The following is a 15819-nucleotide window of genomic DNA, read 5'->3' on the forward strand; positions in this document are numbered from 1 at the left end:
AAAAGTCCAACTTTTACCCATAAGGGAATGATCCCAGTTCCTTGGTGACTTTTCTGTCTATGGATCCAACAAAAAGAAAGGACATATTGCAGAAAATGCTTTGTATATTATCTTTTCAGAACAAAATCCTGAAATAAATGGAAAGCTGGGTGGAAATTATGAATCTACTACTTCAAGATGTATCAATTTAATGGCAGTGACCCGGTTCCTACAACACGCTAAATCATATTGCATTGACATACTGTAATTTCTGTTTTTGGCCAAGTGGTCTACTTGAACCCAGAAAGTGAACTGTGACTTAAAACCATCATAATGCAGCCATACTATAATGGGATGTAAACCCAACAACTGTCTTTAATACAGGGATTAGCAAATTCATGGATCTATCCATAGACCACAAAGATGTCTGTGGATCCCAGCTTAAGACCCCCTGCCTTTGATCTTCCAACTGCTGAATTCTAACCTTAGCTCTAAATTAGTGAAGGGATCCTTGAAGTACTGTTAATCAACAAACATACAAGAATGTTAAATAGATTTTAATGCAGTGACTTTTTCTGAATTAAAATCTGTACAAATCTGTTGACTCTTAACAAAGATCCACAACTTACAAAATGCAAAATTAGTCAATATAAATGCAATCTGGAAATCATTTACAATGCTACCTTATGTATTTTTACCCACTATAGTGGCAGTGCAGAAGACCATTATATTTCGAGGAGTGAGGTGACATTTTTTAATTTCTCCTTCATATTAAGAAGCTTAGAGTTCACTCTGAGTCATAATAATGTCTAGCTGGCTTGTTTTTTCTTTTGCCTGGTAAATCAAGAAAAGGGAGGAATCTTTACACAGTTGTAGGAGGACCTCAACATTATCCAAATTAGCACTGGGTTTTCTGTATAGTTCCCAGGCTCTTGATTTACATTCCAGGGCTCTGATGAGCAAGTGCACCATCTAGCCAAGGTCAGGTCCTGCAGTCTTGGTCACATGGACACAGGGTCATGAGGTTTTAATGCCAGACTTTGATAAAAACCTTAAGATTGCCCCTTGAGCTTGGAGCTTCGAGACAGACTTGGTACCAGGCACTGTGTGAATTGGCTGCCTTGGGGTATCTCCACTGTCATTCCGTCAGGGCTCCCGACAGCTGAAGGGAGACTGGGTATCATCTTGCTTGGTGTGCTATGCTTTTATATGTTATATGCTTTCATGTTTCTGCTTAATTTGCCTGCTAATTTTAACAATAAAGCTTAAAATACCTTTATTTACTGGTATGCTCATTGTCTCTGGATCCTAAAAAAAATGACTGTCTAGCACCTGGCCAACGCTTGGCAGAACACCCACAAATTTAAGTTCAAAAATGTTTGTTAAAAGTCACTCCCATTTATTTGCCAATATAGCTGAAGTAAGGAATGTGTAGCCTTTGATAGGTTACAACTGCAATCTTAATTCAGCGAATTTTATATTTTGTCCATTTCTAGTCAATGGGTCTAAACTACAATGCCTTTCTCATAGCAAGTCATAAGTTTAGACTTGAGGCAAGGGCTACTTGAATAGCGTTCCTTATTCTCTCTCTCTCTCTTTGCAGCTCATTCAGCTGCAGGCATAATGAAATAAGGAAACAGGATAGCTTTACCGCTGTCGACCGCTGTCGACCACTGTCTGTAAAAAAATCTGGCTGGACCTGTAGCTTGGTGCTAAGCACAGGTTCACAACCATCTCAGAACCACAGAGTTCCACGGGACCCTGATGGCTATCTAGTTAATCTGCTATATAGCATTAAAGCCTTTCACAGCTGCCTAGCGTTTGCTGGAAGATTCTAGGTACAACATGCTGATCACATCTCTGTATAATTAGACTCTATTCTCCAATTGCTTTTATCATCATCAAGTTTCCCTAGTGTTCAACCAAAATCTACCACACCCCTTGTGTAGCAGCAGATAAGACTTTGCTTTCAATAAATATAAATTACTATTAAGAAATGTTTGATTTACTAAAATACATACAAAATATGTATAATGACCAGGTTCAATCCTTGCCCTCTTCTAAGTATCATGTAGGATAAGGCCCCTTCACAAGGTCTTAAGAGAGCCTCTGCCAGTCAAGGCAGAAGTTTCCCAGTAGAACGTTTGCCAAATATCATGTAGTCCAACCCCCCATTAAATGCAAGATGTATACAGGCTGCTGCTTAAACAGCTGCTACTCACCTATTTCCAATGTTTCTAATGTTCTATATTCTTAATGTTTAAACAATCCTTCAAAGACTAACTTGAATCTGTGCAGTCAATCTTAGTCAAATCCAAACTGACAGAGGAAATTTGGGAGAGAGACACTACCTTTGCAAAGTGGCTTTTTCACACACACACACACACACAATACAAACCACAAGTAATTCAGGCAAAGCAAAAAGCGTTTATTAAGGGGGGGGTCAAGTCTTTATATAGGGTACAGAAACAAATAATACATACATTCGATATTTGCGTTAGATGCATCATGAAGCAACAAATCAAACAATAGAAGACATTGATTCTAGATCAAGTGGCAAATTTATAGGCTACCTCACTCCCTTTTCCAATTGAGTCTGTTTCTTAACATTTGCAAGTGTATTCAGGGATTCCAGAATATGCTCCCTATTGTTTAGTTTCTGAAAAGGCTAGCTTTTGCATATCAAAGGTAAAACTGGTTTCCTAAAGTTAAAAAAGAAGCCTAGACTGCCATGTTAAAAATAATAACATCGCCTTTTAAAATGCTAATCATGAAGCCTAAAATTCCAGGTAACAGCACTACAGCTGTACAGAAAGAAATCAATGAGGAAGCAGAAAGGCAGCTATTCAATCAGGGTCAAATCAGAAAATGGAGGACAGGAGGGCTGATGGACCTGAGTCTAGTAAGAGAGCAGCAGCATTGGGTTTCTCTCATTTATACTATTATATTCCTGCTTGTCTTTTTGCCTCAAAGAAGCTATCGACTGACTGTGCTTTCTTCCCAATCCTCTTTTCTGCCATTCTGTGGCTTTTATGTTGTAGGCTGTCTTGTAGCAAGTTAAGTATTTTAAATGATGGAGCAGAAACACATCAACTAAATAAAATCAAGCATAATTTGAAAAAGACTAGTTTCAAAATATGGAACTTTAAAAAAACAGAGTTAAAATATTACAATCTTAAATATTCTGAGGCGGAACAAAGACAGATGAAAATGCTGAGGACTTGTTTCTAAACAAACATTAAGGAGAAAAATTGATTAGCACAGGTAATGCAAAATTAAATACTTGGGAAATATATTATTTTTACATTTACAGTTATTCATTTATTACTAGGGCTTATATGCTACGGCAATCAGTATGACTCTGAGCAGCATATATTCCACAGTTCACAGATTAAAACAATAAGGCCCAGAAAATCCCATATGGCAAAAAACTCACAATATATTGTATTAATATTCCATCTTCTCTCTCTCTCTCTCTCTCTCTCTCATGTATGTATGTATGTATGCATGTATGTATGTATGTTATATATATATATAGGAAGTTAAAAAAATACCGATGGAAGAAATTTTCTTCTTTACTTACTTTCAAAGCTGAAACCTTTGGCTTGGATCCTGATTTTTATATCCATAAAACTTCCATTCACAGAAGAACCAAAATCCTGGAAAGCCTTTTCTATGCATACAACTTTCTTTGTTGGAATGAAACTTAATTCTGTAAACAGAGCAAAAAGATCAGATCCCAGCCTGATCTTTCTTCTCTGAAAACTGAAATTCTGCGTCATTTATAACTAACTTCCAAAAGGACCAATGGATGGTATCACATGTGCTAAGCAGAACTGTGGTGCTGAAGAAGACTCTTAAGAGTCCCCCGGACTGCTAGGAGGTCAAACCAGTCAATCTTAAAGGAAAACAACCCTGAATGCTGATTGGAAGGATTGATAATGAAGCTCAAGCTCAGATACTTTGGCCACCTAATACAAAGAGAGGACTCTTTGGAAAAGACTCTCATGCTGGGAAAGATTGAAGGCAAAAGGAGAAGGGGCCGGCAGAGGATGAGATGGTTAGATAGCATCACTGAAGCAATGAGCATGAAACTGAGCAAACTCAGGGAGGCAGTGAAGGACAGAAAGGCCTGGCACAATATGGTTCATGGGGTCACAAAGAGTCAGACACGATTTAACAACTGAACAACAACAAGCAGACCAACATATTGCAGGTAGCATTTCACTGACACATTTTCAGTTCTGTATTTAGACCCCACACTTTAAAGAAAGGATAGATTTCCTCCGCATAGAATTTAACTGAACGGAAAATAAAAATAAGGGACATAGAATCAGCATCGAAAAATGCTATCCAACCTCTTTCATAATGCACAAATACTTGGATTTTCTTTGGAGCATAATCTAAGGTTAGCTTAGTCTCCAAGGAAGTAAAAGCCTTGTACTCATTCCCACAGAGCCCCAAAGCCCATATCCCTTGATTAGGGCAACAAACCACAGGTCCCTTCCGCTCTACAGACTCCCTGGCGACGCCAAGTGCCCAATTTTGCCCGTCCCCAACTTCCACCTCCCAATAATGGATTCCCGAGGTGAATTTCTCACAGCCCAGCAGATTAGGAGTGGAATCAAATCTCTCCGGATTGTTGGGCAGTAGCTGGGCCATGTCTCCACACTTCACACTTGTCTTATCTTCGCTTACCACACAGAGAGGGTGAGCTGTGCTGGGGTCCAGAGTAATGCTTGCTGAAGGGAGAGAAAAACAAGCATTAAAAGGACTCTGTCACAACCAAGTGCCAGCACATGTGGAAAATTCAAATCCAAACTGGAATGGGCCTTGCAAAAATAAAAAATAAATACAATAAGAGAAAATAGCTGTTAGGCCCATTTTAATCATCCTGGCTGGCTAGTATATAAAGGATGGGTCCATATATTTAAGCCATGGCCAGATTTGTACAACATGCTAAACTACAGTGGTACCTCTAGTTACGAACTTAATCCATTCCCTGACTCTGGTTGCAACTCGAGTTGGTCTCAAGTCAAGGTAAAGTTTCCCATAAGGTTCAATGTAAATACGGTTAATCCGTTCCACCCTCCGAATTTGGTCGCAACACGAGGCAAATTTCCCCATAAGATTCAATGTAAATACGGCTAAACAGTTCTGAAACATATGCATTTTATTTTTAAACCTCAAAAACCTTCCAAACACCACAAAAACCTTCCAAACACCACAAAACACACCACAAGCCTCACTGAACGTCTCCTTGCTACCGCGATCTCGCCCACAGGAAGCCGCGACTGCGTGGCAGCAGGGAAAATGGCCACGGATCCGGTTCGTAAGTAGAGGCGGAGTTCGCAAGTAGAGGTAAATTTTTGGGGCCAGAGCTGGTCGTATCTTGAAAAATTCGTAAGGAGGGGCGTTCGTAACTAGAGGTACCACTGTAATGCCAATTAAGCCACATTATGGCTTAGGCAACATGTGAATCCACCCAACAGTAGCAAATACAGGTGATCCTCATTTAGTGACTGCAATTGGTTCCCACAACTCAGTAGTTAAGAGAAATGGTTGCAAAGTGAACATGTGATTGAGAGGTTGTTGCTTCTCATTTAGATAAAGTTCTCTCATATATGCCCTGTGCCTGACTCATTTTTTCCCCTTTTTTTGCCCTTCACAGGGCAGAGAGATTGCTTAAAAGAGCTATCTTTTCCAGAGCTGCTTTTCTTCACAACACAATGCATCTCTAAAACGGCTATGGCAAATTAAAAAGCTCAGCTCTGTGATCTTAATTAGTTGATTAGAACCCTCCCTGAAACTGACCGGACCTTAATCAATTTCACACTGAAAACTTTTGTTGTCATAAATGTGGGCGTTGGTCAGAAAATCAATTTTTTATTACTGTTTATTACTGTTGTATTTACAAACAGTCACTATCTGAGGCAGTTGCTAAATGAGGATTATCTGTATTAGTCCAGTACTGACTTGGTGAAGTGAAGGTCATATTCAAATCCTTAAAGACAGCTAGTGTGATACAGTGGTTAGAGTGCTGGGAAGCTCTGGGTTCAAATCCTGGCTTAGTCCAATGCTGCCTAGGTGATCACGGGAAAATTATTTTTTTCCTGGCCTCCTGTTACTTGCAGAATTATTTTGCAGGCAAGAGGAAGAGAAAGTTGCTTCTTGGAACACAAAGTTAAGCACCTGTTGTGGGAGGACTGCCTGCCTGAGTAGATTAAAAGCCCCTGCACTCCTCCCTCCCCTCCCTCCTTGGCCCTTCCCTGTGGTCAGGATGACCCAGCTGCCAGTCAAACAGCATCACTGGGCAGGAGGCAAGGAGGAGGGAAGACAAGATGGCTGCCTGAGAGCTTGTGAGGAAGAAGCTGAACAAACAGAGCCAAAACCTAGGAGTCAAATAAAGAGGCAAACTGAAAGATAGCCCTGATGAGAAGAGGCGACTGGAAAGGAGGCAGGGAGAAAGAGGTTATTTCCTCCCCTCAGACCGGCCTGAGGGAAAACTGTTTCCCTCAGATGGAGTAAAGATTTGGAAGAAGAGGAGAAGAATCAAGAAGCCCAGCCAGGAACAAACCAGCAGAAAAAAAATAGAATACAGAAACTTAAGAAAGATAAAAGGCCCACTGAACTCTACAGAAAGAGACACACAGCTCTATAGAGAGTGACAATAAAACTATACAGGGATTAAGACCACAGAAATATAGAACATTTTCCAGAAGTGGAAAAGCAGGTATAAAGGATGAAAAGGTAGTGTGTGGGAAGAAGAGAAACAATAGTCAAGTGCTTTACAACTAGAGTGTAGCTATCTAAAGGTTGCTCTGTAAGCGCTTCAGGCGCTGAACTAAACTGGGGAGTCCCAGGTTCACGTTGCCTCAGCCTTAGAAGCTCACTAAGAAATTCTGGACTAGCAGCAACCTCTCAGGCCAACCTACTTCATAGGGGAAGATTGGAGGAGTGAATGCTATGAGCTACAGGCAGTCCTCGTCTTATGCCGATTCGTTCAGCGACCATTCAAAGTTATGGCAGCACTGAAAAAATGGACTTACAATTGGTCCTTGAAGTTCTGGCAGTCGCAGCACCCCTATGGTCACTTGATTGCAATCTAGTCATGATTACAATGTCGCAGCAAGCCATGGTCATGTGATTGCCATCTGTGACCTTCCCTGCTGGCTTCCCACAAGCAAAGTCAATGGGGAAGCTAGCAGGGAAGGTCACAAGTCACTCCAACCGCTTTTTCTCCCAAGGAGCCCACTACAGAGTACAAGGTCCCAGGGATCTTATACTCCTTAGTACTACACTCACCCACCCTCTGTAGCACATGCCCACTCGCAACAGCCCCCTGACCCATGCGTGGCCTCTGTGGCCCTCCCCAGACCTCCCACAACCCTCACGTGGCTTCCACAGGTCCACCCATCTCCATTGCCTGAGACTCCTGCCTCTTTCCGTTTAACAACTCGGACGGTCCTGGGGTTCCAACAACAACTGGGACTGCCAGGACTGCTGTCGCTAAGCAATGTGGTCACCTGATGTCTCACTTTATGACCGCATTGCTTAACGATGGCAATCTCAGTCCCAATCACCATCGTAACCTGAGGACTACCTGTAATAGAAAAGGGGATAAAAATGAACAAATGCATAAATACAAACTATCTAGATGTTCCAGGATGTGTGGCTGATTGTATGACACTCCAGAAACAAAGTTTTCTTGTTTAAGACTGATATGACGACCCATCTTATGAAATACAATGCTGGGCAGCTCACAACAAATGCTTCTTCTAACCAGATAGCATGAAATAGATGCTGGAATTCTCTGACTCCTTTCTAATTAGAAGTCAGACTAAATTACCATTTAGTTTTGTTTTGGCTCAGCATGTTGGTAAACCTAGCCACCTACAGCAACAATCTCCTTCTCCTCTTCCTCCTCCTCCTCCCTTCTTATCATCATCCATCATGATTAAGCAAACATGATTTAGGGTAATATGTACCCTAAGTCAGTATGTCCTTAAAAGGTTCAGCTGCCAAGAGCTGAGTGGTTATGGAGTTCCAGTTCCAGTTATGGAGAAGCCAGGCAGCTTCGTCCAGAGCAGAGGGCCTTGAAAATTTCATGGAGGCCAGCAGAAATCTCAGGGCTATTGACATATGGAGTCCTCAAAACTAAATGCTATGCTTGTCATCTCAGAAAGTTATTATGCCACTAAAAAACAAACTCACCTTTTTTAGCTGTTGTTTCCATTGATTTTGCTTTTTCTATTTCAGAGTTCATAATCTCTGTAGGGCAAGGACAGGATAATTTAAGAATCAGAAATCTCTACTTGTTGACACTTAATATGAAAAGAGATAAAACATCAGATGCTCCCAGGAAAGGATGGAAGTATTAGCATAACATTATTTAAAGTTCTGCCTCTCCACCAGAAACTGGATGAAGAGTGGGAACAGAGAAAGACATCCGAACAATTACTGAAACTGTTATGTAGAACGATCAGTTGGTTTCATTTTTTAAATTTGAGGCACATGACGCAAAACAACAGCTAAATTTGAAATATGCTAAATTAGGAGATTTTAGTACAAAAGAGTTTTAATATTCTAGAATAGCATGTATCATAGATCCATGCCTATCTTATATTTAACACCTATGTAGAAAATACCAATAGATCTGGCTGAGATGTGTCTTGTCCCCTGAAAAGTATAAAACATGGAGAGAGGAGACTAAGGAAGTACTGAAGCCAGAACACAACAGATTACTTTCCAATTCTTGGCATAATTATGTTCCAAATCAATGCTTTTCTCTCCCTTTTACTGAATTCTCCTCCTTCCCACCAATCCCAGTTCATATGTTCTTTCCTCTTCATCTTTCTTGACAGAAAGCAGAACATATATTGCACAGCTCCATTCATAATACACACTTCACTGTACTATGTTAGACAAAAAGAAAAATCTTCAGTTTTCATAAAACAATAGTTAAAGGTAATTTGTAAATATTTTAAGTGAAATCATATGTGTTATTGTTGTACCTTGACATTTCTCCAGAGCTTCCTTTATCACAATATTATTCAGACTAAAATGGCCAAGTTTCTTTTTCAGATCCGTCGGAGAAGAGGAAATTTCCACCAACTGTGGCAGCTGTCCATTCTGACATCTACAGTGGATAGCACAGAATTACTGTACTGCAATAATATAATTTGATATATTAAGGCAACGGCTTGATTTAAAATTAGAGATCCTAAACCTCCTTGCCACTCACTTCCCAACTCATTAAGTCTGTATGATGTCAAAGAATATTTAGCAATATTCCAAGATCTAATGGGGAATCCTTCTGCTATAAGGGATGAGAAATATCTCCTTGTTTGCAATGGGCCCTGAGGCAAGAAGAATGTTTACTGCAGAGAAAAACAAAATGATTTATAATTGAGAGACAGCACAGATAAAAGTCTGATCATTAAAAAGGACTGAAACTTCAATACCCTAGGGACTAGAAGGAGAAATAACACATATAAATATACATAGTGCTTTAGTACCCAAAAGTTGCCAAGAGAGGTATTTTTAACTCTCTCTCTCTCCCTCCCTTCCCCATCCCCCATAAATATTATCTGTAAAAAAGAATGAAAACAACAGTCTTGATTAGGCTATTTCTTTTTTTTTCTTATTCCTTTTTCCAACTCACAGACTCATTTTGGGAATTAAAAAAAAAAGCAACACATATCTCTTCCTCTTTGGGTTGCTCCATGGATGTGGCGCTTATTCCAGTGCAGCCCTCCTCACTCCTTGAAAAGGGAGCTGCAATGTTCCATAAGTGTACTAGCAATAGTGCTAGACTATATTTCAGGCTATCTGGAAGATATACCTACCCTCTGCTCTGTCCTTCTCCAACCTGGAAGCTCTCCAGATGTAAGGGCCTCAACCCCAAGAACTCTTAGCGAGCATGGCCATAGGGTGAGAAGTGAACCCCGTAAAGCCAGGTTCACAGCAATGGCCTTAATGATGGATGGCCATGGATGGAGCAAGGGAAGATAAACCAAGATTCCTTCTTCAGATGACAATACTGCCTTAAAAACTTTAGTAAAGGTGGACTTAAGGCAAGCTTAACCCAGTTCCACAGACAGTGATGGGAGTCTGCAAAAGAGCTACCCACCTGTTCAAGATGGCCCCGATGTCCTTAGGAATTGAGAGAAACAGAAAGATCAGTCTCACATTTGTTATTAAATATTGTCCAAGTACTCAGAAATAAGATGGCAAATAAAGAGAATATAGCCTGGTAAAGACCTGGACTAGTATCTGTTTAAAATCCATTTCAGTAATTTTATAATAGAAACGCGATAAACTGATATAAATTATATATATATATATATATATATATATATATATATATATAATCAATGGACAAAAATGATACAAATCTTATAATGAAAGCTATAATTTCTCGTAATAAATGGTGTTATAGATAGACTAGTCACAAATGATTAATAATTGATAACTGATAAATATATAAATATATGTTGGATAGATAATATGAGAATCTATATAAATGGTGAGTGAAGACTATGAAAGGATGGCACAAATGATTGGTAACTGGCTGACACACAGTTTAAGATGGAAGAGGGTTTTTATGTCTTTTATGTTCTTGTTTGTTTATGTATGTTTGTGTTTGCTGTAAAAAAATAAAAAACTTAAAAAAAAATCCATTTCAGCCTTGGCTAAAACTTTTGAGCTTCACTGGGCCAAATAAAAGAGGAGGATTATAATGACTTGCTAGCCAAAGCTGTAACGCTCAAAATGTCAAGAACTGGAAACAGAATGTACAAGTATCTGTATCACACAAACCATCAATATTCATACAGTATACGTACAGAAATTCCCATTTTTGAAAAAAAGGCTTCTTATCCACATGAGTTTTTATTTAACAATATATGGTATTGATGTACTACCACAGTATGCATAATTTTTATGCAAGTAATAAAAAAAGGATGAACACCAAAATAGATGTGTGTGACATGTCCAACAGTTTCCATTAACCTTTTGGTTTAATCTCTTAATCCCCAAACCAATTTAGACAAAGACTAATTTCACACAACTATTTTTACTCAAATTTTGCTCTTAGGATTGTCATCTGACTACTCCACTTCCATTTTCCATAACAAAAATCAAGATCATAGGCTCCTTAGGCAAAAAGTTTTTTTTTTCTTTTGGCTCATAATTGTCTTGTAAAGTGCCATGGAGTAATTATTAGGGGTGTTACATATATTGTTTTAATATATCTCAAGTTCTGCTATTTCTGCCCAGGTCTGGGCTGTTAGCTTCATCATTCACCTGAGACCTTCAACCTTCCAGAACTTGCACCAGAGTGATCCATCAGAGGGCACAGTCTAACATATTTTTTCAACGGTGTCTACATTTCTTCAGCTTTAGCTCTACAAACCAGGAATCCTAAGACAATCTCACCTGCAAGAATTCACCTGCTGGCTGCTGACACTTTTCTTCCACCTCATTGATCAAAGCATCAATGCGATCAATCTCTTCTGAGAGTTTACTAGCATCTCCATCCCTCTTCTGGTCAATCTCCTTGTCAAATTCTTTCAGCATAATAATCAGAAATTGCTCGATTTTTTCAAGAAACTCATGTATTTGATTAAATACAGATTCTACCTTCTCCTTTTCTGTTTGTACATCATCCTGTGATAAGAAAAGGGGGACAGTCAGGATGGGGGAAAAAAAAACAATACAAGGAATGTAAAAAAGCCTTCACTCTCTCACAGCAGTCCTTTACATGGTGTTAGGCATTCTTCAAAGATGCCAAGCAAATATGAACTGTCTCCTGTGAGCTATGGAAATCAATTGCATATTTTAAAGACAGTCCAGCTTAATTAATTAATTTTTATTTATATATATATATATGGGAGAGAATATATATCCTGTTGGGGGAGATGGGCGGCATACAAATTTAATAAATAAATAAATTATATATATATATACACATATATACACACACACACACACACACACACACACACACATACTCTGTGTGTGTGTATACTGGTAGTCCTTGACTTAGGACAGCAATTAGGGCCAGAATTTCCATTGCTAAGCAATGCAGTCACAAAGTGCGACCGCATTGCTTAGAGATGGCAATCCGTGCAGTCCTGCTTGCCATCATTAATTGAATCCCATGGCCGTTGGACGAGGCAACATCCTGCCAGCTTCCTACAGCCAAAGTCAAGTCCCAGGCCCACAGGCAGGTAAGTGGCTGCTGCAGGGTGGAGGGGAGGGAGCAAGGGGGTGTGGGGGAGGGTTAGGGAGGATGCGCGAGAGGAATGGGGAGGCATGGGGAGTATGCGGGAGGATGTACAAGAGGCGCTGTGCAGGTTGGGGAAGGTTGAGGAGGGTGCGAGGGGGTGCGTGAAAGGTGCCACATGGGTCGGGGGGTTGCACAGGGTATGTGAGAGGCGACGCGCAGGTCAGGGACAGTGTGAAAGGGTATAAGGTGTGCAAGAGGTGCCATGAGGGTCAGGGAGGGTGTGAGGGGGTGTGCAAGAGGTGCAGGTTGGGGACAGTATGCGAGAGATGCTGCGAGGGTTGGGGAGGGTGCGCAAGAGGTGCTGCGCAGGTCAGGGAGGGTGCACGAATGGCCAGCATGGTTCAAGCTCAGAGGCGCTGGGAGAGGGTGTGCTGGGGGAGGAGACTTACCCCAATGACTTGCAACCTTCCCTGCCAGCTTCCCCATTGACTTCCAGCGGGGAACAACCTGCATTATGGTTTTGGGGCAATACTACTTGGCCCATAACTGTTCACTTCTTTATCCCATATCCTATTTTTCTCCAAAGAGCTAGATGTTGTTCAGGGGACACCCTACCCCACCTAATTTTATCCTTCCAACAGCCTTGTAGAGTAAGTACAATTATGGATACAAAACAAACAAATAAACCCACAAGTGTATAGATTCTCTGCACAATACATCTTTCCACTTCAATGGCAGAGGAAAGTGATATTGCTCTTTCCCAGGGAACAAGAATCTCCAACCTGATCAGCCTGGCTCCTGCCCTCCAAATCTTCTTTGAATTCTTTTAGTTTCTCTCTTCTTTCCTTCAGAGCTTTCATTTGGATGGCAACCTTTTCCTGAACAGAGGGAAAATATTTGTTTAGGATGTTCTTAGATATTTTTGTTAAGGTGGCTTTGTGTTTTGCATTTATGCAGCCTGCAATCCTAATTTCTGTATGATTTTTCAGTCCTTAACCATGCTGAGTTCAGTAACATTGACATTCATAAAAGTGTGCCCTGATCAGAGCTGAACATTTTCAACAGAATCATATAAAATTTTAATTAGCTCTTCTTTGGGAAATATTGATAACAGTATCATAACAGTATCTACATTACAAAGTAAACAGGCAATTGAGGTGTCAACCATTAACCAACTGGCATTTACTGTCACTGAGGACTCAGATTAAAAGACTTCAAGCAGCAGAAAAGGAAAATAAACTGCAAGAAAGAAAGAATCAGTACCACAAAAGCAATCTATATTCAATCTCTTGAAGTTTAGAAAGATCCTTAAAACATTGCTTTTCACAAAGGCCCTCTGTGAAGCCAGAAGAACCTTCTCTTTCATTATTCTCCAGAAATGTAAGTTAAAGCCGTGCTATTATTAGAAAATGTCTTATACTGATTATTATACTGTATTGTACTGACATTATTATATTGTTTTATTGCTGATACTGGCTTAAATATTGAATAATTTTCTATTTATCTCTACTGTACGTAGTTATAAGCTCACACTAAATAAAATTACTGTTACTGTGAAAGAAATTTCTAGCACTTTAAAGCAGATCCGTTTGCAATAAAATGCAACCTGATTAAAAGCCTTTGAATTGCAAACAATAAATTGCTTTCTCAGCTAGAAATTTCTTAGGACCTTTTAGCTGGGAGAAAACCCTTGAATATATGTGATAAATTTCTTAGCACCTTTTAACTTCAGAGCAACCAAAAATATTTAGAATTTAGATTATAAACAGGGCAAAAGAGGACCCTGTTTAATGTAATAGGAAATTCCAGGCTACTAAGGAGATCCGACAGCTGACAGACAAAACCCCTAGTATGCTCTTATTACAAAGAAGTTAGAGAAACTTCGGTGTAGTGTCTCATCATTTAAAATGTAGAAGTCGCACCTAATTTCTTATCTTCTAACTGCCTCTGTAACTGCATTCTAAACTGTACTGCATATATATATATCTTACAATTTAAGATGTTGGTAACCTATACACACACTCTTGAAATCTTTACTCTGGGCTCTTAGCTCCCGAGGCTTAGGGTCCAGTGACTTACTGTATCCATAAATATAACAAAACAATCAAGTTGTTTTAGTAATTTATTTGGGTGCTGTTTTTACCAAGTGCTGTCCTTCTGTTTTTTTGTGGGGTTTTTTGACACTGTTTATATGCCACCCTGAAGTGGAAGGTTTACAAGACGGAGGAAAAAGGGAAGCAAGAAAATGAAGCAAAAGTTGGGCACCAGAAGAAGTTAAAGTAACCAAAATTCCAGTGGCATGGAATATCTGTAATCTTGATTGTAAACCCCTTGTGTAATGGGCTGTGAGAATAACCTTGAGGAACAGGAAGAAGAGCTGCAACCAGGGCAATGGTCAGATAAGAGTCCAAAGCAGGAATGGAATTTGAGGAAGCACCTCAGACTTGACTTTCCCTCATCCTCTTGAATGTAAAGGCTGGCAAGATTCTGCCACTGCAACTTGTAATAAAAGGAGCATTAGCATTCACAACTTTGGTTTCCTGTCTGGACCACCTCAAACGGCTGATACCTTGGAGGAGATCCCCACCTATCTTGCAACAGGCATACCCACACAGGTCAAACCGGTTGCAGTCTTCGATAGGATCTCACTCCCCGTCTACTCACGGAAAGGGAGCAAAGGCTAAAGGCAGGTAGCATGCCTGGTGCATTTACCCACTAGGGCAGTGTTCTGCAACCCTGGCAACTTTTAAAATGGCTGGGGAATTGTGGGAGCTGAAGTCCACACATCTTAAAGTTGCCAAGGCTGCAACCGACTGCTCTAGGGACTCGGACCCTCTTTGCAGGGGGAGCCGGGAGGGGCCACCTGCTTGGAGGAAGAGCCGGGCTCCCCCAGCCGACGCCTCCCTTACCTTGTATTCCTGGGCCGCCTCGTCGATGGGGAGCACGGGGTGGGCTCTATGCACCCGGGACTCCCTGCAGACGACGCAGATGGGCGTCTCATCCTCCTCGCAGAACAGTTTCAGCGGCTCTTGGTGCTTTTGGCACAGCTCCAGGTTCAGCTGCGCGAGCAGCCAGAACCGCCTGAGCAATTCCGCGAGCAGTAGGACCCCCTCGCTGGGCTCGCGACTCCTCTTGCGGGACCAGCGGCGGCACTGGGGGCAGGCGGTGCGGCCCCAGCACTGGACGATGCACGACTGGCAGATGTGATGCTCGCAGTCGAAGGACGCCGGCTTCTTGAAACAGCGCAGGCAGACGGAGCAGCGGGCCGCCCTCTGCAGCGGCTCCAGGGAGCTCTTGGTAGCCATGACTGGAAGGGGCGAGGAGGCAGGGACGGGACGGGACGCCGGTCGCCCGGGCCTCCTCCGTCGCGTGGTTTCTTGCACGAGCTGGATTGGCTCCGGGGGCAGGCGGGGGGCGCGCGTGGAAGCCTCCAGCTGGGCGGAAGGCGGGAGCCGAAGGGATCCCTCCCCGCGAGGAGAGAGCGGATTCCCGAGGAAGAAGGAGGGGGCGCGCCTCGGCCTGTTGCAACGCCGGGAAGAAAGCCACGTTTTTACAGCGCTGTACTGCGTAGGGCAGTGTTGTCCAAACTTGGCCACTTTAAGATGAGT

General features: G+C 41.4%; 1 protein-coding gene across 1 annotated transcript; it reads right to left on the reverse strand.

Moving 5' to 3' along the window:
• Positions 1 to 2386: 2386 nt before the first annotated feature.
• LOC148216788 (zinc finger protein RFP-like) lies at positions 2387 to 15816 on the reverse strand. The gene is made up of 7 exons (XM_088134584.1): positions 15121 to 15816; positions 12994 to 13089; positions 11419 to 11649; positions 10112 to 10134; positions 8994 to 9118; positions 8194 to 8250; positions 2387 to 4721 (listed from the first exon to the last, which is right to left on the reverse strand). The coding sequence occupies exons 1-7, from the start codon at positions 15514 to 15516 to the stop codon at positions 4204 to 4206; spliced, it is 1446 nt and encodes a 481-aa protein (XP_087990710.1). The 5' UTR covers positions 15517 to 15816; the 3' UTR covers positions 2387 to 4203.
• Positions 15817 to 15819: the final 3 nt, after the last annotated feature.

The sequence above is a fragment of the Python bivittatus genome, unplaced genomic scaffold (genome assembly GCF_059951505.1).
Source record: "Python bivittatus isolate LINGU-HERP-01145 unplaced genomic scaffold, Pbiv_v1 ctg000080_np1212, whole genome shotgun sequence".
Taxonomy (NCBI): Eukaryota; Metazoa; Chordata; class Lepidosauria; order Squamata; family Pythonidae; genus Python; species Python bivittatus.